Source organism: Hyperolius riggenbachi, chromosome 3, assembly GCF_040937935.1.
Source record: "Hyperolius riggenbachi isolate aHypRig1 chromosome 3, aHypRig1.pri, whole genome shotgun sequence".
Lineage (NCBI taxonomy): Eukaryota > Metazoa > Chordata > Amphibia > Anura > Hyperoliidae > Hyperolius > Hyperolius riggenbachi.
Genome location: NC_090648.1, coordinates 125,196,118 through 125,220,607, shown reverse-complemented (window position 1 = coordinate 125,220,607; position 24,490 = coordinate 125,196,118). Strand labels below are relative to the sequence as shown.

At 45.5% G+C, this 24,490-nt stretch overlaps 2 protein-coding genes across 5 annotated transcripts in view; one reads left to right on the top strand and one right to left on the bottom strand.

The window, feature by feature from the left end:
• LOC137562998 (metal transporter CNNM3-like) overlaps positions 1-3,447 on the top strand; it is a 30,104-nt gene extending 26,657 nt beyond the window's left edge. For all 4 annotated transcript variants that reach the window (XM_068274898.1, XM_068274897.1, XM_068274896.1 and 1 more), the window contains one exon: positions 2,943-3,447. In XM_068274898.1, the coding sequence (XP_068130999.1) occupies positions 2,943-2,998 (56 nt within the window). In that variant the 3' untranslated portion in view covers positions 2,999-3,447. The remainder of the gene's footprint in view (positions 1-2,942) is intronic.
• Positions 3,448-8,221: 4,774 nt separating this feature from the next.
• Positions 8,222-20,724, bottom strand: LOC137562999 (ankyrin repeat domain-containing protein 39-like). The gene is made up of 4 exons (XM_068274900.1): positions 20,570-20,724; positions 18,555-18,658; positions 15,475-15,678; positions 8,222-8,450 (listed from the first exon to the last, which is right to left on the bottom strand). Exons 1-4 carry the CDS (start codon positions 20,676-20,678, stop codon positions 8,316-8,318), a joined length of 552 nt encoding a protein of 183 aa, XP_068131001.1. The 5' UTR covers positions 20,679-20,724; the 3' UTR covers positions 8,222-8,315.
• Between the last annotated feature and the right edge of the window lie 3,766 nt (positions 20,725-24,490).

The window sequence follows — 24,490 nt, the reverse complement described above, 5'->3', positions numbered from 1 at the left end:
TGAATGATTTTATCAACAGTACAAAAGCCATAAGACTCCCTTTAAATGTTGCTACTTGTGCATTAGTCTGCATGTGTGTGCCGTGTCTTCCCTGTGCAGTAATTGCCATATTGTTGAATAGTCGGCATTAGAGGAGCTGGAGGCTGTGCATATACATCAGAAATGACCAGCGCAGAATGTGATCTTGTTTCTTAGGACAGGTGCTGCTCTGCAGGGGTCCAGCACTGTGGCATAGCCTCTTTATTAAATGGGAACTTATAATGGGCATTCCATCACCGCTTCATCAACATGATTCCTATATCTTTTGCAATGTAATCACTTAATATTTCATCACTATGACAAATCTTGCTCCTTTTCTGCAGCTGGCATTACAATTGCATTTCCATTACTTAAGCCCAACTAAACCAAAAATTGAACAAGGCAATTAATAATAGCAATCAGGTTAATACGTGTATATAAAAAGTATAAAAAAAAGTGGGAGAGAATACTTGTTTAGTGGCCAAATGTGCTCAGAGCTGCAGAGCAACTTGCTTTCTCTCCTCTCTGGCTGAAGCTGGTGGGTGGGGCAATGAGGTGTGGCTATATGACAAAGTAGGAAAAACAGAACATGCCAGGGCCTATTTCCCAGAATCCTCGCATTACAGTACAAACCAGATGCCTGTACAAGAGGAGGAACTTTGTAGTTCACCGGGAGTAGCTGAAAGTCCCACTGAAATTTCTCCTAACAGTAAATAGAAGTCTCAGGTGTGTATGGAAAGGTGCACAACTACACAATGGATTTGTTTTAGTTTGGAAAGGTTACTTCTACATGTAATAGTTATAATTTATACTACTAATAATAAACATGATTGATTTTATAACTTGCCTTGATCAGCTCTGGATTTAGTTGGACTGAAAGGGCCGGTTCCCACTTGTACAGAAAACGTACCAGTTTGGTATCTTTTTTGTAGCGCAACAACGTACATCTAAATGCATCTGATGTTAAAAATAGTTTGTGCTTCCACTTGCTATTTTTAATTGATCCATTTGCTGCTTTGTAGTAAATGCAATGCAGAGTCCCGACTTGCTGCAGATACAGTCAGAAACCATTCAAGCCTACGGGAATGGATGGTGTCCATACCCACTAAGCTTCTGTCCTCTTCTTCGGTTACCTTCTACCTTCATTTATGGGTGGTAGCTGTCATCCTTCGATTTCCTGCTGCCGACAAGGACTCCCGTTGGCCTGTTTCACGTCCAACAGGGAGTTTCATTACTTTAATAGGCTTTCAGCGGGGCTCCTATTCATATTGCGCTGCTTGTCGGCATCGCAACTCAAGTGGCATGGACGAGAGGAAAAAAAAGATGCAACAGTCTGTGAAAGATCTTGCTCTGTCGCAAGTGGGAACTGAGCCTAAATGAGAATAGGTATGAATTGCTGCTTCTGCTGTCCATACAAGACATGGGGTGGATTACGGTGGGTTCAGCTTTGTATGTGACAACTCCAGCTCCTTTAATATGTGCTTATGTGGTCTTGAGGCACAGTTCTGTTCTCTTCAGGGATCAAAGTTTACCTTTAATACATACCAATTAATTTAGCTAGATCACATTACATGTACTTTACCTAACATGATTTACACAAGTAATCACCTACAGAATGGAACCTGAAACCACTCGGATATCATTCCACACACTGGACAGTTGAAATCCAAAATTAATAATCTATTTAACAAACTGCTTCAGCCCACATTTGAACAAATCTCTTGGTGTGAGTACGTTAAATCGAATCTCCACGCTAAAATTAAAATCATCCTGTTTAAGAAAGTTTATAGTTACCTGAGCTGCCTTGTCCCACAAAGCCGTCCCGAAGACCCCGCATCACGTGACTTCTGGTGTGTGGCTCCACCTCCCCCTCTACCTGGAGAAAAATGCCAAGATGTGTACTGGAGTCTCTTCAGTAAACAACTTGGCATTTTTCTCCAGTTAGAGGGGGAGGCGGAGCCACACACCAGAAGTCGAGTGATGCGGGGTCTTCGGGACGGCTTTGTGGGACAAGGCAGCACAGGTAACTATAAACTTTCTTTTACAGGTCGGTTGCTGGATTTTAATTTTGTCCGCTTTAGAAGGACCATCCTGAAAAAAAAACGAATGTGCAAAGATTCATATGCAGATGATCCCGCCTTTAGAAAAAAAAATACTTTATGAAGAAACATGAGATTATACTTCCATTTCACACAACCTCATATCTGACAATGTGCACACATTGCTGTCCCTCTGCAAGATCTCCTGTCTGCTGTCAGCCGTGCATGTAGTGATCATGTCAATCAATCAAAATGTATACAGTAATTCAGCCTAATCACACTATAGTTTAGATTGTGTCTGTACTCCTAATCAACCTTGATTGACTGTTGTTCTTTGATAGTCAGTAGGTTAAAATTCTGTACCTCATGACTTTATAAGAGATATTCTAAAGAAAGGACTGTGTTGTGTGCAAGGCACTGTTACTGATAACGAAAGAACAACCAAAAATAACCGTAATGGAAAATGTTAGGGCTGCTTTTAAAATAACCGCAGTGCTAAATGTGACCACTAGAGGGAATTTATAAAAAGTAGCTGCTAACTAGGGACCGTCAATGAGATGTAAATCATTCTTGAGTTGATGCAGAATTATGCAATTAAGTTTATGCAGCTCAGAAAATGACCAGTCGAATTCCATCTTGACAAGATTTGAGTGGTCTATTTGAAAGCTGCTTAAATTTGCATAATCTTTAAATTATTTGGACCTCACCGACCATCCCCTACTGCTAACCGATAGCATGCTTGGACCGGCAACATTGCTCACATAGCCTGCTTCCGCATCCCCTCCCATCCTGCTTGTGAAAGTACTAACAGCAGCATTCCTCAGATCAGGTTATGTGCTAGAAGTCACCGCTCTGATTGTGTCTTCCATGATATTGATATTTCAGATGTGAAGAATAACAGTGGGAGACAGAGCGCTGGAGTGCAGCTGAGATCGGAGTAATCTTCATCTTAACCACCCTTACCTCACCGGAGAGCCTGGCCTCGCTCCAACCAGAGACTCCTGACTAGCGTGGAGAAGGTCCCAAGCGGTGCCTTGCTGGTGCCTGTTCATTGTGCCATTCCTCTTTTCAGTGGACGCCTGATGAGAGCATCCAGCGGAGAGGAGGAGCTTCCCTGGCAGGTCACAGGAACTTCCCCTCCTTTGCGGCTGGTTCTCTGTAGACATTTCTAGGCATTTTCGGACATTTCCGTCCATGGACAAAAGCTGTACAAGAAGAGTTAGTGGAGACCTCCGCGGGTGCCAAGTGGAGGACTGAACACTGTGAAGGTGTTGGGCTATTAGTACTCTATAGGAGAGATATGTTATATGTTTATTTTGTATTAAGCTAATCAGGGGCAGGGTAAGTGGAAATTAGAAGCATTAACAGAAATGAAACCCGTTTATCCTCATGTGATGTGTGTGGTGACTGCTTTGGGTTATCTGGTAACACAACCCCTGCATCGTGCAGGAACCCCTCCCCATCGTGCAGGAACCAAGCTTTCTCTTATGATCCTCTATGAAGTGCTACCTGCAGTTTAGTCTGGAGCAACACAGCACACGGCGTACCTATGAAATAGCTGCCGGGAGACTTGGGCGCAGGATACAGCCAATATACAAGACAAGACAAATAACACTTATATCGCGCTTTTCTCCTGGCGGACTCAAAGCGCCAGAGCTGCAGCCACTAGGGCGCGCTCTATAGGCAGTAGCAGTGTTAGGGAGACTTGCCTAAGATCTCCTACTGAATAGGTGCTGGCTTACTGAACAGGCAGAGCCGAGATTTGAACCGTAGTCTCCTGTGTCAGAGGCAGAGCCCTTAACCATTATACCATCCAGCCACTACACTATACAGCTTCCCCTCCTGCACAAGTCCCAGCGACGCTAATTACCTTTCCAGGTCCACGTGGATGGTGGGGAATGATGTAATTCGCTATTGCTAGCGTCCAAATTACATTGTTTTAAAAGTAACAAAGGACCTCTATTGCAAAAATGTCAAATACATGTAAACATACACAAATAAGAAGTGTGTTTCCTCCGGAGTTAAATGAGCCATAAATTACTTTTCTCCTATGTTGTTGTCACACAGTAGTTAGTAGAAATCTGACATTACCGACAGATTTTGGACTAGCCCATTTTCTCAAGGGGGTCCTCAGGGTTTTCTTTATTTTTAAAAGCACTTAGTGAATGGCAGTTGCTCCGTCCCAACTGCCAAAAAAGTGTGCAGCGAGCAGGGAGGCTGGTCAGCATCTTTGTATAAATCTTTTTCAGGGAATGTCTTTAAAGAATAAAGGCCATGCTGAGAATCCCTCATGAAGAGATGGAATAACCCAAAACCTGTTGGTAAGGTCGGATTTCTACTACCTACTGTAAGTGACAGCAACATAGGAGACAAGTAATATATGCCTTATTTTACTCTGGAAGAAATTTACTTTTTATTTGTATGTGTTTTAAATGTTAAAGATTTTAGCGACAGTTCCTCTTTAACCTCCTCAGCGGTATGGACGACTATACACGTCCATCACCGCCGGAGGTCGCCGCTCAGGCCCTGCTGGGCCGATTTTAATGAGATAAAAAGCAGCACACGCAGCCGGCACTTTGCCAGCCGCGTGTGCTGCCTGATCGCCGCCGCTCTGTGGCGAACTGCCGCGAGCAGCGGCGAAAGAGGGTCCCCCCAGCCGCCCGAGCCCTGCGCAGCCGGAACAAAAGTTCCGGCCGGCGCTAAGGGCTGGATCGGAGGTGGCTGACGTCCATGACGTCACTCCGCTCGTCGCTATGGCGACGATGTAAGCAAAACAAGGAAGGCTGCTCATTGCGGCCTTCCTTGTTTATTCTGGTCGCCGGAGGCGATCAGAATGACGCTTCCAGAGCGCCCTCTAGTGGGCTTTCTGAAAGCTGGCTGCATGAAAGTTTTTTTTTTTTTTTTTTTTTATTAAAACCCTCCCGCAGCCGCCCTGGCGATCTTAATAGAACGCCAGGGAGGTTAAGCTCAGTCTTCTGACGGCACGGAAGTTACTCACTGTGCGCCACTATAGCCGTAACTCCTATTACGGTCTAAGGTGGTGCCAGCTGCGCCCAAATCTCCTGCGCTGTTTTAAAGGAATACTTAAGTCATTTAAAAAAAATGACTTTTACTCACCTGGGGCTCCCCTCAGTCCCCTGCAGCTGAACGGTGCCCTCGCCGTGTCCCTCCGATGCGGCTGGTCTCGCCGGCGGCCACTTCCGGTTTGGCCGTCACCGGCCGACAGGCTGTGAACGCGGCTCATTATCCGCGTCCCCGGACGCAATAGCGCCTTCTACAATGCTGAGGGGAGCTCCAGGTAAGTAAAAGTCATTTTTTTTTAAATGACAAGTATTCCTTTAACAGCACTCACTGCACGTGCCCAACAGCATGCTAGGCAGGCGCTGTAGAACTGCAGCCCTGGTAAAGCTTGGCTAGGTGGCATGTATGGATGTGGCTCAGATGGTAAAGCTATTGCCAGTACTCAAAAGTATCAGAAAAGTGACAAATGGTTAAAGCTGGTCAATGAATTGTTTTTGCAACAAGCAGCTTGTAACTGGGTGAGTCAAATGCACTTCCTGATGGTCTGGGCTATCCCAATTCCAAGCTGCGTACTGTTTACATTAAAGTACAACTGAAGCTGGAAGGATATGGAGGCTGCCATATTTATTTCCTTTTAAGAAATACCAGTTGCCTGGCTATCCTGCTGATCCTCTGCCTCTAATACACGTTTAGCCATAGACCCTGAACAAGCATGCAACAGACCAGATTTTTCTGACATTGTCAGATGTGACAAGATTAGCTGCTTGCTTGTTTCTGGTGTTATTCAGACACTACTGCAGCCAAATAGATCAGCAGGGCTGCCAGGTTACTGGTATTGCTTAAAAAAAATAAACACAGCAGCCTCCATATTCTTATCACTACAGTTGTCCTTTAAAGTGAACCAGAGACAAAGCAGTGAGCAGCCTCATGTATTTTACCATATCAGTGGGAACATTAGAGAAAACACCTACCCTGCTCTCTGTTTCATAGTTTACTGCTCAGCCTGCCTGTTATCAGCCCTGATAAAATTCCTGACTGATCATTCAGTCTGGCTTTGCTCAAGAGTCATTATAGCAGAGCCAGAAGGCGGCAGGCTTGGGCTTGAAAAGACATCAGAGAAGATAGACTCCGCTACAATGATTGCTGAGCAAAGCCAGACTGAGTGCTCAGTCGGGGATTTTATCAGGGCTGATAACAAGCAGGCTGAGCAGTAAAGGATGACACAAAGAGCAGGATAGGTGTTTTCTCCAATATTCCCACTGATATATATGGTATAATACATGATTCTGGTTCACCTTAAATTTATATGTCAGTCGGGAAAATTAGCATCCACTGACTGTTCTCATCAGGTTTCCTCCATCTGATGCTTAACCCTGAGGTCCCTTTTCCACTAGCGATTGCGATTCAGCAAAGTCCTTCCAATTCCCCGGGGATTGCGATTTTGCTATGCAATGCACTGCATAGCAAAATAGATTTCAAAATCACTAGCTATTTGCGATTTAGCATCGCAATCACCGCTAGTGGAAAAGGGCCCTTAGGGCTCTTTTCCACTAGGAAACGCAATCACCGTTCCATCTAATTTTGACTACTGCGATTGAGCTTCTGTACAAAGTATACAAAGCTCAATCATAAGCAAAACGCGGCAGGTTGATTGTGCTCTGGAGAAAAATCATAACACAATCTGATTGCACTAAAAGAACCAATCCTTGTCATTTCCATAAATTGACTAACTGTAGCCTGCGGTTTGCGCTCTCTTAGTGACCGCCTGACCGGAATTGGAACACAAAACACAGGATAGTGGAAAAGACCCCTAATCAATGCCATTAGGCGCCTGTGCATTAGAGCAGACCCGATTGGGCTTGGACATTTCCTCAGGAGCCTATCGGAAAGCCACCACTGCGCCTGCACTGGATTGCGGTAGGTAAATATTGCTGTGCTTGGTGGGGGAGTTTTCGGGGGAGCCAGTGTTGAATCCCCAAGGCTACAGAGGATGGGGAAAGCCTCATTAGGATCCTGAAGCTTTTCCCTCCCGAGGTAAGTATCCCATAGGGGTTGTTTTTTTCTTACAGGTATACTTTAAAGCCAAGTTTTCACTTTTCCCTCTGCGCCATTGCGGAGATTTTGTCCTCATCTCCTGGGTCCTTCATGAAGACAGGTTATTAAGGACAACAGAAACCTGACTGGTTTCTAACTGCATCACTCTACAAAAACTATGGCCATCTGAGTAGTCCAGTCATTATAACTAGCACATCTACACAGAATCATGCAACGGAAGAATATTCATTATTATTGGACTTGGCCCACATTTATGGTTACAATTCTCAAATGTAACTACTTTGAAATGATCTCTATATTAAAGAGTACCTAAAGTGAAAGAAAAATACCCAATTTAACTTACCTGAAGCTTTTTCCAGCCCCTTGTAGTCCTTCAGGTCCCTTGCTAGCATTCTGCTATGATCAGTTCAGCAGTTTTGGCCGTCTAAGCCAGTTGCAAGCTACAGGGCCCTGGCTTGGAGCCATGCTGACCTCACATCCTCTGAAGCAGAGAGGTGGATGGGTGGACTACATGGGACTGCCCATCTATCCAGCTTTCTATGTTCCCTTGGCAGTGACCAGCCCCATTTCATGCATGTAGAGGGCTGGATATTGGTGCCCATTCAGCTATGATCTGCAGGTGATGTGAGCACAGCTCCAGAATAGTCAGCGCAGGTTCCTGAACCCGTAACAGCAACCCTCAACACACTGACGCCTCTAGTGTGTCTCGTGCTAAGTCCACCACGCCTCATACACAAGTCCTCACTAGGTTGTTATTTATATAGCACTGACCTCATCCACAGCCCTTTAAAAAATGTCTGTGGTCATGTCACTAAATGTCCCTTCAGTGGAGCTCACAATCAAATCCCTACCGTAGTCCGAACATATGATGTAATCATTCCAGCCGCATTGGCACTACTAGCAGCAGAACTGTGACTGTTAGTTGCTATTACTAAGCTAACACCACTGAATCCAGTTGTCATGCGAGGGCCAGCAGAACTACTAAATGACATCAGTCATTCAAAGGACTAGAAGTTTCATATGGATTTATTCAGCAAATATAGTAAAATACAAAAAAAAAAAAAAAAAAATGAGCAAAGGTAAAAATATTTTCATTCAGATTTACATATTTATAGTCCTGTCCTCTGTACATTTTGCCCGGAGTTCTTTATTAATATACTTACTTGGTGTCCTCTACAAAATTTATAAGAACACATCTGCTATATTAGATGGAGCCAGATCTGCTGCTCTTTGGCCTCTGCAGTCCTGCACGTCCCTGAGGCCACTGCGGTGATGCAGGAGGAAATGGCATAAGTCCCGCCAACCTCCCTCTGCTGCCTGCGGAGCACACAAAGAAGAAACCAATTCACATATACCATAAAACCGCATACATCATGTAACATGCTGAACTATAGTTAAAAGCTGAAAGGGACACTGAGCAGATAGTTAAAATGAAAATCTGCACTTACCTGGGGCTTCCTTCAGCCCCCTGTAAGTCCATGAAATCACTTAGCATCCTCTGGGTCCCCTCCGTTGTCCTAATGGAAGCCCTGTTAAGCCAGCGACTTCTGTAGAAGTCGTGCGCATGCGCAGCCCTTCCATGCACCTGGCTCCTCAATCATGCGTGCATCCATCGCCATAAGCATCCTATGTCAGTTCAGTCTTTTGAGAACCACGCATGCACCGGAAGCTTACGGTGACGGGTGCGCGGACAGAGGCCGCACATGACTTTGCCAGACGGGCTAACAGAGCTGCCAGCAGGACCATGGCGAGGACCCAGAGAATGGCAAGGAATTTCGCAGGTTGAAGGAAGCCCCAGTAATGTGCAGATTTTCATTTTAACGATCTCAGGTTCCCTTCCACACTTTTTGGAGTTTTACTGCTATTAGTATCTCCAACTGCAGGAATTTTCCATATGTTCTGCCAACACTGACAGACCATGATAAAAAGTTATTGAGTTGCATCTTCTGTCTGGCACCTGCTTTCACCCCTCAAGTAGCCCGGCAACACCTCTCTATCCTCCCCAGCAACGCCGTGAGTATAAAAAAAAAATTGCCTGCCTGTCCTGCTAATCATCTGCTTTAACCACTTTTGTCCTCCTTAACGTAGAACTACGTCAAAAAGGACATGTGCGCTCCTGCGGCCGATCGCACGTGTGCACCCGGCCCACGGATCGATAGCCCAGGAATCAATGAATCGGGCCATAGTGCCCGTTCTCTGATTCCTCTCCCCTGCAGAAAAAGCGACAGCTTCTCTCGGAAACTGTCACTTTTTCTGGCTCCTATTTCCCTCTAAGTGCTTAGAGTAACGTCATGTAAACAAACTCAAAGTTGCCATCTTGTGGCCAAAAAGTAAAACTACATCTAAATGTAAAAAAAATAAATTCACATATTTACCCCAAACAAATACTATTTACATCCCACCCTCCAAAAAATACCCACATAAAATGTTTAATAATAAAAAAAAAAAATTACAATAAAAAAAAACCACATGTTTACCGAGGGTCTATACTTTTTAAATATCTATGTAAAGATGAAATATTTCTAATTTTTTTTTATATAAGCTTGTAAATAGTGATGGACGCAAAACGGAAAAATGCTCTTATTTCCAAATAAAAAATTGTCGCCATACATTGTGATAGGGACATAATTTAACCACTTAATGACCGCCTAACACCAATAGGCGGCGGCTGGTCGTAACTGGAATTACATGGAAACGGCTCACGGAGGGTGTTTCCGTGAACAGCCTGCGAGTCGCCGATCGCAAGCTAAATGTAAACACGCGGGGAAGAAATCCCTGCTGTTTACATCATACGGCGCTGCTGCACAGCAGCGCCGTAAAGGAGATTGTCAATCCCCGGCATCTGATAGGCTGAAGCCTGTCAGAGGCGGCGCAGGACGGATCGCTGTCCTGTGCCGCCCAGAAAGACGAGGGGAGGGAAAGGGAGCGAGGCTGGGAATCGCTGCGGAGGGGGCTTTGAGGAGCCCCCCGCAACACGCAGGCAGTCGGCGCCCCCCCCTGCAGTACATCTCCCTAGTGGGGAAAAAAAAAAGGGGGGGGGGGGGGGGGGGACGGGGAGTCCGATCGTCCTGCCTGTAACAGGATCTGTGCTGTGGGCTGAGTAGTCCACCCAGCACAGAGCCTTCCAAAATAGCCCAGTCCTTAAAGGACTTACGAGGCCAGTTTAAAAAAGAAAAGTTAGGTACCTGCATCCGTTTGCAAGGCATGGAGGACGCCGTCCACGCCCTCCGTGCCGTCCCGCCGCTCAGTAGCCCCCCGAACCGCCCCGCACTGCCCGGGTCGGGCTCTCCAGCCTGCAGAAAGATGGCCGCGGCTGCGCAGTCCGCATAGCCGCGAGTATGGCTGCGCAGCTCTAAGGCCAACCCCTTGATCCATGCTACAGGAAACAGCCTGTTACGTGGATCGGGGGGTTGGCCCTAGAGCTGTGCAGCTGCACTCGCGGCTATGCGGACTGGGCAGCCAGCTCCGGCGGCCATCTTTCTGCAGGCTAGAGAGCCTGACCCGGGCAGTGCGGTCGGGGGGGGGGGGGCTACTGAGCTGCGGGGAACCAGCGAAACGGCACGGAGGGCACGGGCGGCGTCCTCTGTGCCTTACAAACGGATGCAGGTATCTAACTTTTTTTTTTTTTAAACCGGCCTCGTAAGTCCTTTAAGTGGTTAAACGGTGAAGTAACCGTGACAAATGGGCAAATACAATACGTGGGTTTTAATTATGGAGGCATGTATTATTTTAAACCTATAATGGCCGAAAACTAAATTTTTTCAGTTGTTTTTTATTCTTCCTGTTAAAGTGGTCTAACACCCAGCATTTCAACTTTGCTTTAAGCTTATAAACTATTATGCCAGATTTTTTTTTTAGCAGAAATTCACTGAATGGATTAAACATGACATTTTAGTGCTGCATTTAGCTAGAAATCCTCCTCCGTGCTTGCTTGTTTAGTTACAAATGTATCTATCTACAATGTAACAAACAAACACTGCTCTGAGAACAAAGAGGGCTTCCCCGGCAGGCTTTTCAAAGGTCTATTTGTATTCCAAATAAAGATACATTTGTAACTAAAAGATAAGAACGGATGCGGATTCCTGCGGGGGACCATTAGAAGCCCCGGGTAAGTTCAGCTCATTTTCCCCCGACCCCCCTACAGTATCCCTTTAAATCCAACACTAAAATGTCATGTTTAACCCATTCAGTGAATTTCTGCTTAAAAAAAATCTGGCATAATAGTTTGTAAGCTGTAAGCAATCTTTTAAAGCAAAGTTGTAATGCTGGGTGTTAAACCGCTTTAAAATGCATTTACAGTAAAGTGGCTCTTAGCAAATTGTACCCCCCAAAGAAAGCCTAATTGGTGGCGGAAAAAACGAGATATAGATCAGTTCATTGTGATTAGTGATAAAGTTATAGGCTAATGAATGGGAGGTGAACATTGCTCGGATGCATAATGTGAAACCGACCGAGGGCTTAAGTATACCTTTAGCCATAGACCTGGAACAAGCATGCAGATCTGATGTTTACCCTTTGACTGAATTTGCTGCATGCTTGTTTCAGATGTGTGAATCAGACACTACTGGTGCATGAAAGATCAGCAGGCGCCAGGCAACTGGTATTGTTTAACCGATTCAGGACTACAGGTTAAAACTATGCCGCACTTGTGGCTGCCTAAGCAGAATGCAGTGTAGTCTTAACACCGGCAGCTCCCGTGCGTGTCACCCACTGCCACAGAACTGTCTAACGAGTTTTGTATGTTGGTCAGGACCTGTTTTCATTGGCTCTTGACCCCCTAATCACCTTGAGTCAATCCCAGTGATCACAAAAAGCTCTGGTCTGCTCCTAAAAGGATACATGAGGTGAAAAAAAAAATATATCCTTACTTACCTGGGGCCACTAAAAGTCTGCGTCCCTTGAGCAGTTCAGCTTATACCCTGTCTTCTCCGTCCCCTCCACAGCGGCTGGCGATCTGACTGGGTCAGCAGTTTCTGAGCATGCACATGCCACTGGCGGTTCTGTGCAGGTGCAGCCACTAGTGGCGCGTACCCATATACACAAAAGTTGTCGACCCAGCTGGGTCCCCGGCCACTACAGAGGGGACAGCAGAAGACCGGGTGAAAGCGGAACTGCGGCAAGTACCACCGGCTTCTAGGGGCTGGAAGAAGCCCCAAGTAAGTAAAGATGCATTATTTTTTTTATTTCACCTCATGCATCCTTTAAAGAGACACTGAAGCGAAAAAAAAAAACTATGATATTATGATTTGTATGTGTAGTACAGCTAAGAAATAAAACATTAAGATCAGATACATCAGTCTAATTGTTTCCAGTACAGGAAGAGTTAAGAAACTCCAGTTATCTCTATATAAAAAAGCCATTATCTCTACGACTTTCAAAGTCGTGGAGAGGGCTGTTTTCTGACTTTTATTATCTCAACTGTTAACTATTTACGTTTCCTCTGGCAGAGAAGAGGTCATTAGTTCACAGACTGCTCTGAAAGAATCATTTTGAATGCTGAGTGTTGTGTAATCTGCACATATTAGAGAATGATGCAATGTTAGAAAAAACACTATATACCTGAAAATAAAAATATGAGAATATTTTCTTTGCTGCTAATCTTCTAGTAATTGTTCATAGTGCACAACCAATTCATTATATCATATATATTTTTTCGCTTCAGTGTCTCTTTAAAGGGGCCAGAGCTTGTGGTACTAAAGTAGTGAAAAGGAAACAAAAATGCCAGCAAATCCCTCTGAGGTCAGGTGGGCTTAAATAAATAAAAAACAGTCCCGGTGAAACAATCCGGAAGTGGCAGGAGAGTATAAAAAGTTACCTCATTAGTGGGAAGACTCTGGATAGTCCAGATACTTCTCTAGACCACCATCCAGCGATGGGAGCCTCTATACCTATGTTACCCTGCAGGTCAAATAAGCTTCTTCTAGCTGGGAGGGTAATAGCAGAAAGTATGTACGAGTGAGGTCCATGCATGGCAAGTAGAGGGGAAGCGCTCGTGCTCAGAGGGAAAACCTAATGACCATGTGTGAACCAGTGCAGATGCATTTGTTTCCCGCCATGTTCCCTGACAGAAGATAAAGAGTAGCCAAAAACCAGATTGGTGGCCTGGAAATCTTCGACAGCATCCACAGGCTTTCCACTAATGCATTAACTACTTAACTTTTATATTTTAGAACACCTCAAGACCGCCTTCACCTTTCTTTCATATGTTGAAAGCACATTGTTCCAGAAGGCAACAGGCGTGCTTAGATTTTCCTTTGCAAAGTGCAGTCTGAACCCCTTATTCTTGTGGTAAACCTGCACTTACATTCAGCAAGTTCTCTCTGCATTGTAAACTATGACAATGGTACACCAACCTCCTCACCATGGGAAGAATGCTGCAATTGAGTTGCTGACCTCAATGTGCCTCTTCCTTTTAAAGATGCGCCACATTTAGTGATTTGGCCATGCCCGGTATGGTCATGCACTGTATGCTGCTTGGAATTGGGCCAATCTAACGCATTTCCCGATACGGATACCAAGCTGCATACAATTTCAATTATTAGGATCTCACTGACCATCTCTAACACTGTTTCTGCTCTCTTTCTGATTGGCTTGGTCTAATTTCCCAGCCTCGGGGTGACCTACATGGACTGACATCTTTTGCAAAAAATAATCTTTTAACGAACGAAAAACTGGAAATTAGATCATATTTCTCCAACAAATGCACTTTATATTGAGTGTTTCAAAAGCATTCAAATTGTAAAAAGAAAAAGGAGAGCCCACAATAGTGCAGTATGTTAAAGTCACGTTGCATAAAATAAAATCAATGTGAATGAATGCTCACAGGGAAGAGTTACAGCTAAGGCAACCACTATATAGGCAGGTGGGGAGATTACACCTGACCCCACTTGAGCAGTTGTTAAAAATTAAATTGGTACTTACCTGGGGTTTCCTCCAGCCCACCGTAGGCCGCAAGGTCCCCCTGTGTCCTCCTAGCTCCTCTCTCGGTCCCGCTGGTGTCTCTGTTAACGGCGACTTTCGGGCTTCAGACTTTCTTCATCACGCTGGCCGGCATGACTGTGCTGCGTAGTTCAGAGTTAGAAAGCCGCACACGACTGTCATGCCGGCCTGATGACGTGGAGCATGGACTTCCAGGAACTATACGGACGACTTTCAGCCCCAAAAATTGCAGTTAACGGAGCCACCGGTGGGACCGGGAGAGGAGCCAGGAGGATCCTAGGGGACCTCGCGGCCTACTGTGGGCTGGAGGAAGCCCCAGGTAAGTACCAATTTCAACTTTAACGACTGTTCAGAGTCCCTTTAAGAAGTTGCGTTCTGTAGATTGGAAAATAGGGGGTACACTCTCCACCAAGGGTGGACAAACTTGGAAATAGGATAAAACAGAGCGCCAGGAAGATTAAAATGCACTAAAAACAGTTAAAAAACGATTATGAGCTCTTAGGCACGGATGCCTCGACAGAAAAATTGGCTTCAGGCTGCAAATAGTGTACAACCAGCCTATTGAGGAGTCTGTGCCTGCTAAGAGCTCGTATCAGTTACACCTGCTAATTGCCTGAAGAAGCGAGAAAAATGCCTGCGAAACGCGTCACACTGTTTTGCGGCGTATGCAATAATATTTGCCTGAATTAGACAAGTCATCAATGGGGAGGTAAGTCCACCACTACCTACCATTCAAACCCACTAGCAGCCTTTTCTAAACACTAGCGTTTTGAAAAACTTGCTAACGCAATGCTACGTGGGATTTTTATAACATCACATCACTCAAGTGGGATCACACTCATAGCATTACATCAGCAAGAGCTTTTCAAAACACAAAGCGCTCAGAAAAGCGCTCCTAGTGGGTTCCAAGCCTTAAACTGTTTTTAGTGCATCTTCCTGGCACGTCTGTTTTATCCTATTACCTAAAAGCATCCAAATACAGGTTCAATACTTGAAGTCAACTGCAGACCATTTACCTGCCCAACTATAAATGAGATGGAACGGACCACACCTTAAGACTACATCTAGCATAACATTTCTGCCTCCATTGGTTAGGATTTTCATGCCAATATTTTTTGCTAGGACGGTAAAATAACTAACATTACCAATCTCCAGCTGCTTATGTACCAACCACACATGGTCAGATCAGCATCTTTCTGTTACACCAACTCTTCTGATCCATTCCCAGATGAGTATTTGACTGGATGGGAATTCCAACTAAACATATGCAGGGGTGCAGTTATTAAATGCCTATATGGAATGTATGCTGAAGCTTTATGTGGATCTGGTTTCCAGAACCACACCAAGGCATGCACCACATACAGAGTGCTGCCATTACTCTACAATGGAATGCTGTGCTTACCTTGTGCAGAGCAGTCCTCCCATCAGAGTCTGTCTTGGCTGGGTCTGCTCCATATTTCAGCAGTAGCTGGACCACTTGTAGGTGGCCACAGTATGCTGCTCGATGCAGAGCTGTGCTGCCCCCATGTGTCTGGGCATTGCTGTCTGCTCCACTATCGAGAAGAAAGCTGCATACAGGCAAGTGACCATTCCGGCAGCTGTAGTGCTAAAACAAACCGAGGAAAAGACAGAGTTAACACATTACAAACAATTTAACAGTATAATTATGGTACATTGCACATGAGCTGTCATCTCGTTTCTGGAATTGACTCACCAATCCGAAATTCACTACTGAGGCAAAGTCTGTCACCATTGGCTGCTCAGGTAATCATGTGACTCACCTCAGAGCTACAGCAGTCTGCAAGTTGGCATTGTTATGTATATTCCGCATGAGTTGCACAGCTACTGGGTTCACATTGCACAACCATCCATTCCGCAATGCTGTTGTGGAAACAACCTCTCATTCAATTCATTATTTAAATTCTTAATTGTGTAGATCCTGTCCGGTGTTTGGTGCGGCAATCGATCTCTCAGGATGCTGTCCTGGAGATGACCGGGGGAAAAAGTCCTTCACATCCATTGAGCCTTGCACTAAAAACAATGTGCAGACTGTAAACTGGCACTTATACTACAGGAATGGAAGTGGTCATATTGTGTCTACTTAGATCAGCTTAGGCCAAGGGCCATATCGCCGTTCTTGAGAGTGCTATGATGAGGCTGAACTAGTGAAACAAAACACAATTTCAAATAAATGTCAAATAAAACATTTCCATGGGAAATAACTCAAGTTATTACAGTGCCAGCTGCTAAACAGTGGCTACTACTGCTACAGTGGAGGTCGATAACCTATAGGTGAACATAGGGGGAGGCAGAGGAGTGGCAACACAAGGTGGCCCTGCAGCTATGACCTGCATGCCGCACGGGATTAAATGTAGACAATTTTGGATTACCAGAGCCCGGAACAGGTGGACACTCAGGGACTCCGTGGCCTACGAGGGGGAGGGGGGAAGGATGGTGCTCAGAGTCCCTTTAAGTTAATTATACACATATTGATTTTAGTTTGATCAGATTTAAAATTTGATACATAAAAAATAAAATCGATCACCCCATCATACAAGGCAAGCAATGTGTGGTCAATTCTATGATGAGGAAACAGAACATAAACACAGTGATAAAAGGGTTACTTTGAATGCTTCTATAATATGACTGGGCAGCACGGTGGCGTAATGGTTAGCACTCTTGCCTTGCCGCTCTGGGGCACTACCTGCACAGAGTTTGTATGTACTTCCCATATCTGCATGGGTTTCCTCCGGACACTCTGGTTTCCTCACACACTTCAAAAAAACATACAGATAAGTTAATTGGCTTAACTCTAAATTGACCCTAGAGTAGACTATGAAACATGCACTACACAATACTATGGTAGGGATTAGATTGTGAGCCCCTATGAGGGACAGTTAGTGATGAGAATATGTAGACTCTGTACAGTGCTGCGGAAGACGTCGGGGCTATATAAATAAATACTGTTCACACTTGAGCGATTAGCAGGTATTTCCCGCTAATTGCTAGCGCTTTTTAAAGCACTAGTGCAATAGAAAGTATATTGCAGTGATCTCACTGCCGCAATTGGCTCAGATCATGGGCTATTTGTGCCAATCGCAAAATGCGTTACATGCAGAATTTTGCCGCTATTCTGAAGCGATTGTGGTATAGTGCTTAATAAAGCGCTGATCGCTCTGAATCGCGGAAGTGTGAGCAGTGATTTACCGCGCTAAAAATCACCCACGTAAAAAACGTTTTGCAATTTATAGTGTGAATGGGCCCTAAAACGCACGCAAAATGCAAGAAAAATACATGTGCAGAACAAAAATGCAGACGCACACAAAATGCACAAACGAATATACATAAACACTAACGTTCACACACTGCCTGGTGTGTTCCCACCCTAAAAGGTCAAATGGACTGCCTCACTGGATGGATGAACTGTCTCTAGTATGCCATATTTATTTATTTTCCAACAATACCAGTTGCCTGACATTCCCATTGATTTTCTGGCTTCAGTGGTGACTGAGTCACGGCCCTGAAACAAGCATGCGGCTAATCCCATAATCTGCATGCGTGTTCAGTGTCTATGGCTCAAAGTATTAGAGGAAGAATGGGGAGGACAACCAGGCAATTTGCACTGTTTAAAAGGAAATAAATATGGCAGCCTCCATATCACTCTCACCTTGGGCATTTTTTAAAGTACCTCTAAACTGAGAGGGTTATGAAGGCTGCCATATTTCCTTTTGAAACAATATTATTTGCATGGCAGTCCTGCTCATCTCTTTGGCTGAAGTAGTGTCTGAATCACTGAGTTGTGAAACTCACTTGTTCAGGATCTATCGATAAAAGGTATGAGAGGAACAAGATAGCCAGGCAATTTGCATTTTTTAAAGAGAATCTGTAAACTTAAAAACATCCCGTGCAAGGTACTAACCTTAGGAGGAGGAACACTCTAGATCCTAACGGGGCTTCCCCTGCCCTCCTCCGTCCCACGGTGGCAGTGTCTCAATAAGATCCAGAGGCTTCACCCTCCCGAGGCAAGTACCCCCCAGGGGATGTTTTTTCCGTTACAGTGTCTCTTTAAAAAAAGAAAGATATATGTCAGCCTCCATACCTATTTCAGTTTAGGTGTGCTTTAAAGGGAACCCGTAGTGAGAGGGATATGGAAGCTGACATGTTTAGTTCATTTTAAATAATGTACATTGCCTGGATATCCTGCTGATCCTCTGCCACTGATACTTTTAGCCATAGACCCTGAACAAGCATGCAGCAGATCAGGTGTTTCTGACATTATTGTCAGGTCTGACTGGATTAGCTGCATGCTTGTTTCTGGTGTGTGATTCAGACCCTACTGACCAAGGAGATGAGCAGAGTTGCAAGGCAATTGTTTAAAAGGAACACAAAGGAACCTCAGGTTCCTTTTAAGAAGACTTAATATACTCTCTGTCTTAAGAAGCTATGCAGCATTGTAGAAGGTAAATAACGCAAATGTCTCACCAACGCTGTGTAACCAAAGTTATCCCTCAAGTCTGGATCCGTTCCCTTCTCCATGAAGCGCTGGACACGGCTGAGTTCACCATCCAGAGCAGCTGACCAGATACCTGTATGAATAATGCAACATGTCCAAGTTCAATACATGCTGTTTGTTCTTGGCCATCAGGCACAATACAGCTTTTCTGCCCCGGGTGTCAGGAAGTGCTCAGCAGGTGCAGGGAATACACCAGGGGGCCTCACTGTAAAGGGAACCTGTAGGGGGAAAAAAAAAGCACTCAATTTGGGTACTTACCTCAATAGGCTAAACCTCTGAATGACTGGGAGGCTTCACTTGTCACAATTTTACCGCTAAAGCCTTAGCGGTCCGTGCATCTGTGCAGAACGGCCACAGTTCAGGGTCCCTGCTTGCAAACGACTTGGTGGAGGAAGAAGGGGAAGTATCCCAAGGTATCTGTTTTTTCTCTTCCTAAACCTCACAGGTTTACTTTAAGAAAATATTAAAAGGGCCTATTTATGACGTTCTGATTCATAAATTCACCAATTCTTAGACATTACTATTTGATTATCACCAGATTTATCAAAACAAACTGTCTAACACATTCATGTCAAACTCCGGCCCTCGGGCCAAATCTGGCTTTCGGACTCATCAGATTTGGCTCTCAGGTGCTTTCCCCAATTTGAATTATGTTTGGCCCACTCTAGACCACCAGAGAAGCTATATTGGAGGGTAAACCCTAGATCATCAGGGAAGCCATACTGAGAAGGGGACAGCACTAGATACCAGGGAACTGTATAGGAGAGGGAAGGGGGCCACTAGACACCAGGGAACTGTATAGGGGAAGGAGGGGTTCACTAGACACCAGGGAACTGTATAGGGGAGGAAGGGGGCAACTAGACACCAGGAAACTGTATAGGGGAGGTAGGACCACTAAACATCAGGGAACTGTATAGGGGAGGAAGGGGGGGGGGGGGCTATAAGACAACAGGGAACTTTATAAGGGAGAGAGGTGGCCACTGGACATTGCGGTCAGCCCACGACTTTTTCCCAGAGCTCAATTTCGGCCCACTTTTTTATTTAAGTTTGACACCCCTGGTCTAACAGCAATAACTGTTCAGCAGCATTGACGTCCCCATTTTTTTTTTTTCAACACTTTCTTCTTTGGAAAAGTCATTTTAAAATTACTTTAGGCAGTGAAATGCCTTTTTGCCACTTTATAAACAGCTAACAGGAATATAGAAGTGTAACGACACTGGGCACCTACTGGCACTAGTCTAGCTTAGGGGACCCAGTAGAAAACCTCACAGGGAACGGTTCTCCAATCACAGCACCCTCTACACTACAAAGCATTGTGATTGGACAAATTTTGTGGGCATAGTTTACTACAACCTACTGGAAACCTAGCAGTTCGAGAGGGTTCTGTCCACCCGATCACATTAGCTGAATTTCCCTATGAGGTTTCCTGCTGGGTCCGCAACTGTAGACGACAAGCTCTTTTCAAAAGCATCACCATGGGCAGGGGTGTAGCAATAGGGGTTGCGACCGCATCGGGGCCCTTGGGCCAGAGGGGCCCCAATGGGCCCTCCCTCAACTACAGTATTAGCTCTCTATTGGTCCTGTGCTGATAATAATCACTTCTATAGATACTTTGAATAGTGGTAATTATTAATAAACTGCTCCCCATCCCCTTCTTGCACCTCTGACACTGGGGTTGCCATTGGCAGGTTTTGGTGCGCCGTATCAATTGTTATGTATAGAGTGCTTGGGGGGCCGCATTGTAAAACTTGCATTGGGGCCCACAGTTCCTTAGCTACGCCACTGACCATGGGAAGCCACCGTTGCTCACTTAATGCTGAAATATTGAAAATTCCTATTCATGGCCACTGAGGCACATTGCAAGCAGCAGTGTGGCAGCATTTTTACATACATGTATTGCATATGGCCTAGTGAGGCAGCTGCCAGGTAACATTGGCTATAGGTCTCCCTGACCTGGTATCAGCACTGCCAGTGGTGCACATACCTCTCTGGAAGTCCATCTCTTGCACAGTCTCCCTCACTCCGGGATCGGCACCAGTACAGGAACCCTCACAGCCCCGGGGGTGAGAGGAGCAGACTCCGGGACCCTCCATAGTGGACAGCAGGCAGCCAGGCACCACTCACAATTCACTAACCACAACAAACATGGCGCACACACAGCATGCACCCATCCACCAACCAGGACGCTGCAAGCGTCCTCCAATCAGCTGTGAAATTGCGCCGGCCAATAGCATTATTTCCTTTCAAAGGCTGTCGTCATTTACCTCAGCCGCCAGCAGATGGCGAAGTTGGAACAAAATTGCAGGGCTGTGGGAGACGAGATCCTGAATGGGCTGTATAATCACGGCTGCTAAAGCTGGACCTGGCTGGCTTATCATAGTTCAGCCTCCCCATCCATGATTTACCTGACGGAAGCCTATAGAATTCAATAAAATGTTAAGATGTACTCCAAATGATATCCCTGCAATCCTCAAAGGAAACATCTGGGAAATATATATAAAAAAATCAGATTTACTTACCTGGGGCTTCCTCCAACCCCCTCACTAAGCTTTATCAAACACTTTATCAAACGTTTGATAATTTTCCTCATGGGTAAAATCTAATTTTGAATTCACTAAGGTGTTATAGATTTATTGATCATTTAATCGATAAAACATTTGATAAATCTATAACACCTTAGTGAATTCAAAATTAGATTTTACCCATCAGATAAATTATCAAACGTTTGATAAAGTGTTTGATAAAGCTCTGTGAATTGAGGCCACAGTAGTGCCACTGCTGCACTCTAATCGGGTGGTCTCCCAGGGTCCCCTCCATAGCAACCGTGGACTTGGTCAGGATGGCAGCTACTGCGCATGCATGAGGCCACACTGCTTGCGGTCGCACTCTTGTGGCTCGGGGCGTTCTGCACATTCCATCTACTTAGAGCCTGAGCCCACTGATGCAGCTGTATCCGCTTCTTTCCGCTTTTCAGCATCTCTAACATTGATGTTTAACTGAAAAGCGGACACAACTGCGTCAGTGGGCTCAGGCCCTAAGTGCTGCCTTCTAAAACAAAAGTTCCGCTCTAAAGGAAGAAGTGTAAGAGGATGGAACGCAGCAAGGAGTGCGTCAGAAGGGAATTGGTAGCTTAGGGGAGTTAACCCCGCATATACAGCCTGTTGTTCTCGACTCCGTTATTTGCATGTCATTAAGTGGACCTTAACTCTTGCACTGGACAGAAGGAACAATGCACCCTGTATGTATTTAGAGAGTTTAGCCTGTCTAATTCCCCCTCGCAGTGACGTAGCAATAGGAGGTGCAGAGGTAGCGACCGCATCGGGGCCCTTGGGCTAGAGGGGCCCCATAGGACCCACTCTCATCCACAGTATTAGCTCTTTATTGGTCCTGTGCTTGTAATAATCACTTTTATAGATGCGTTGAATAGTAGTGGTTATTAACAAACTCCTTCCCATCCAATTCTTGTACCTCTGACACCGTGGTTATCCTTGATTGGTTTTGGCGCGCTGTATCAAGTGTTATGTATAGCATGCTTGGGGGCCCCAATGCAAAACTTGCACCAAGGCCCAAAGCTCTTTAGCTACCCCACTGCCCCCTTGCCTGTGACTAATCGCTACTGTAATTTGATCTGTCAGCTCAGGAATCTCCTCTGCCATGGCAGAGCAGCTAATTGGTAAACAGGATGTTAAGCATATGTCTGCTTCCATGAAAGCAGGAAGTAGACACACTGCAGATTTATTGCAGGATTTGTATCAGCTGTAACAAAGAAATGTTTTTCTTTAAAAGTTATTATGCTGTTGCAATTCTTTTTTAGAGCACTGAGGAAGGTTTGAGTTCAGGTCCGCTTACCGGTATAAATTGAGTACTTGTATGTGATACTATTTTGTATTTGCACTGTTTATTAAAGGATTGGCTCAGACGTAAGACAGTGGTGTGGGCAGGAGCCGATACAGAAGCTGTCCATTCCTCTGCTATTTCCTTCAGTCACCGACCACAGTGACAATATAAAAACCTGTCTGTCACCAACTCTTGTCACTAAACTTCACCTATCTGCAACTACTTGTCACCCACTACCTGTCATTACTCATCACCTGATACATGTTATTACTTTCACCTAGTGAGTACTAATTACTATCAAACCATCACTAGAATCTATGCATGCCACTAGGATCCACCAATCACTACCTGCATGCCACTAGGATCTACCAATCCCGTCCTGCATGCCACTAGGATCTACCAATCTCTACCTGCATGCCACTAGGATCCACCAATCACTTCCCACATGCCACTAGGATCTACCAACCACTTCCTGCATGCCACTAGGATCCACCAATCACTACCTGCATGCCACTAGGATCTACCAATCACTTCCTGCATGCCACTAGGATCTACCAACCACTTCCTGCATGCCACTAGGATCTACCAACCACTTCCTGCATGCCACTAGGATCCACCAATCACTACCTGCATGCCACTAGGATCTACCAATCACTTCCTGCATGCCACTAGGATCTACCAACCACTTCCTGCATGCCACTAGGATCTACCAACCACTTCTTGCATGCCACTAGGATCCACCAATCACTACCTGCATTCCACTAGGATCTACCAATCACTTCCTGCATGCCACTAGGATCCACCAATCACTACCTGCATGCCACTAGGATCTACCAATCACTTCCTGCATGCCACTAGGATCTACCAACCACTTCCTGCATGCCACTAGGATCTACCAACCACTTCTTGCATGCCACTAGGATCCACCAATCACTACCTGCATTCCACTAGGATCTACCAATCACTTCCTGCATGCCACTAGGATCCACCAATCACTACCTGCATGCCACTAGGATCTACCAATCACTTCCTGCATGCCACTAGGATCTACCAACCACTTCCTGCATGCCACTAGGATCTACCAACCACTTCTTGCATGCCACTAGGATCCACCAATCACTACCTGCATGCCACTAGGATCTACCAATCCCTACCTGCATGCCACTAGGATCTACCAATCTCTAACTGCATGCCACTAGGATCCACCAATCACTTCCTGCATGCCACTAGGATCCACCAATCACTTCCTGCATGCCACTAGGATCCACCAATCACTTCCTGCATGCCACTAGGATCTACCAATCACTTCCTGCATGCCACTAGGATCTACCAATCACTACCTGCATGGCACTAGGATCCACCAATCACTACCTGCATGCCACTAGGATCTACCAATCACTTCCTGCATGCCACTAGGATCCACCAATCACTTCCTGCATGCCACTAGGATCCACCAATCACTACCTGCATGCCACTAGGATCTACCAATCACTACCTGCATGCCACTAGGATCCACCAATCACTACCTGCATGCCACTAGGATCTACCAATCACTTCCTGCATGCCACTAGGATCCACCAATCACTACCTGCATGCCACTAGGATCTACCAATCACTTCCTGCTTGCCACTAGGATCCACCAATCACTACCTGCATGCCACTAGGATCCACCAATCACTTCCTGCATGCCACTAGGATCTACCAATCACTTCCTGCATGCCACTAGGATCCACCAATCACTACCTGCATGCCACTAGGATCCACCAATCACTACCTGCATGCCACTAGGATCTACCAATCACTTCCTGCATGCCACTAGGATCCACCAATCACTTCCTGCATGCCACTAGGATCCACCAATCACTTCCTGCATGCCACTAGGATCCACCAATCACTACCTGCATGCCACTAGGATCCACCAATCACTACCTGCATGCCACTAGGATCTACCAATCACTACCTGCATGCCACTAGGATCCACCAATTACTACCTGCATGCCACTAGGATCTACCAATCACTTCCTGCATGCCACTAGGATCCACCAATCACTTCCTGCATGCCACTAGG

What these genes read in the sequence shown, in the direction of transcription:
- LOC137562999 (XM_068274900.1), bottom strand. Translation starts at nt 20,678, where the DNA reads ATGGAGGGTCCCGGAGTCTGCTCCTCTCACCCCCGGGGCTGTGAGGGT. An exon ending in AGAGATGGACTTCCAGAGAG is followed by an intron (nt 18,659 to 20,569) that starts GTATGTGCACCA and finishes TTATTCATACAG; the next exon opens with GTATCTGGTCAGCTGCTCTG. An exon ending in ACTTTGGTTACACAGCGTTG is followed by an intron (nt 15,679 to 18,554) that starts GTGAGACATTTG and finishes GGTTTGTTTTAG; the next exon opens with CACTACAGCTGCCGGAATGG.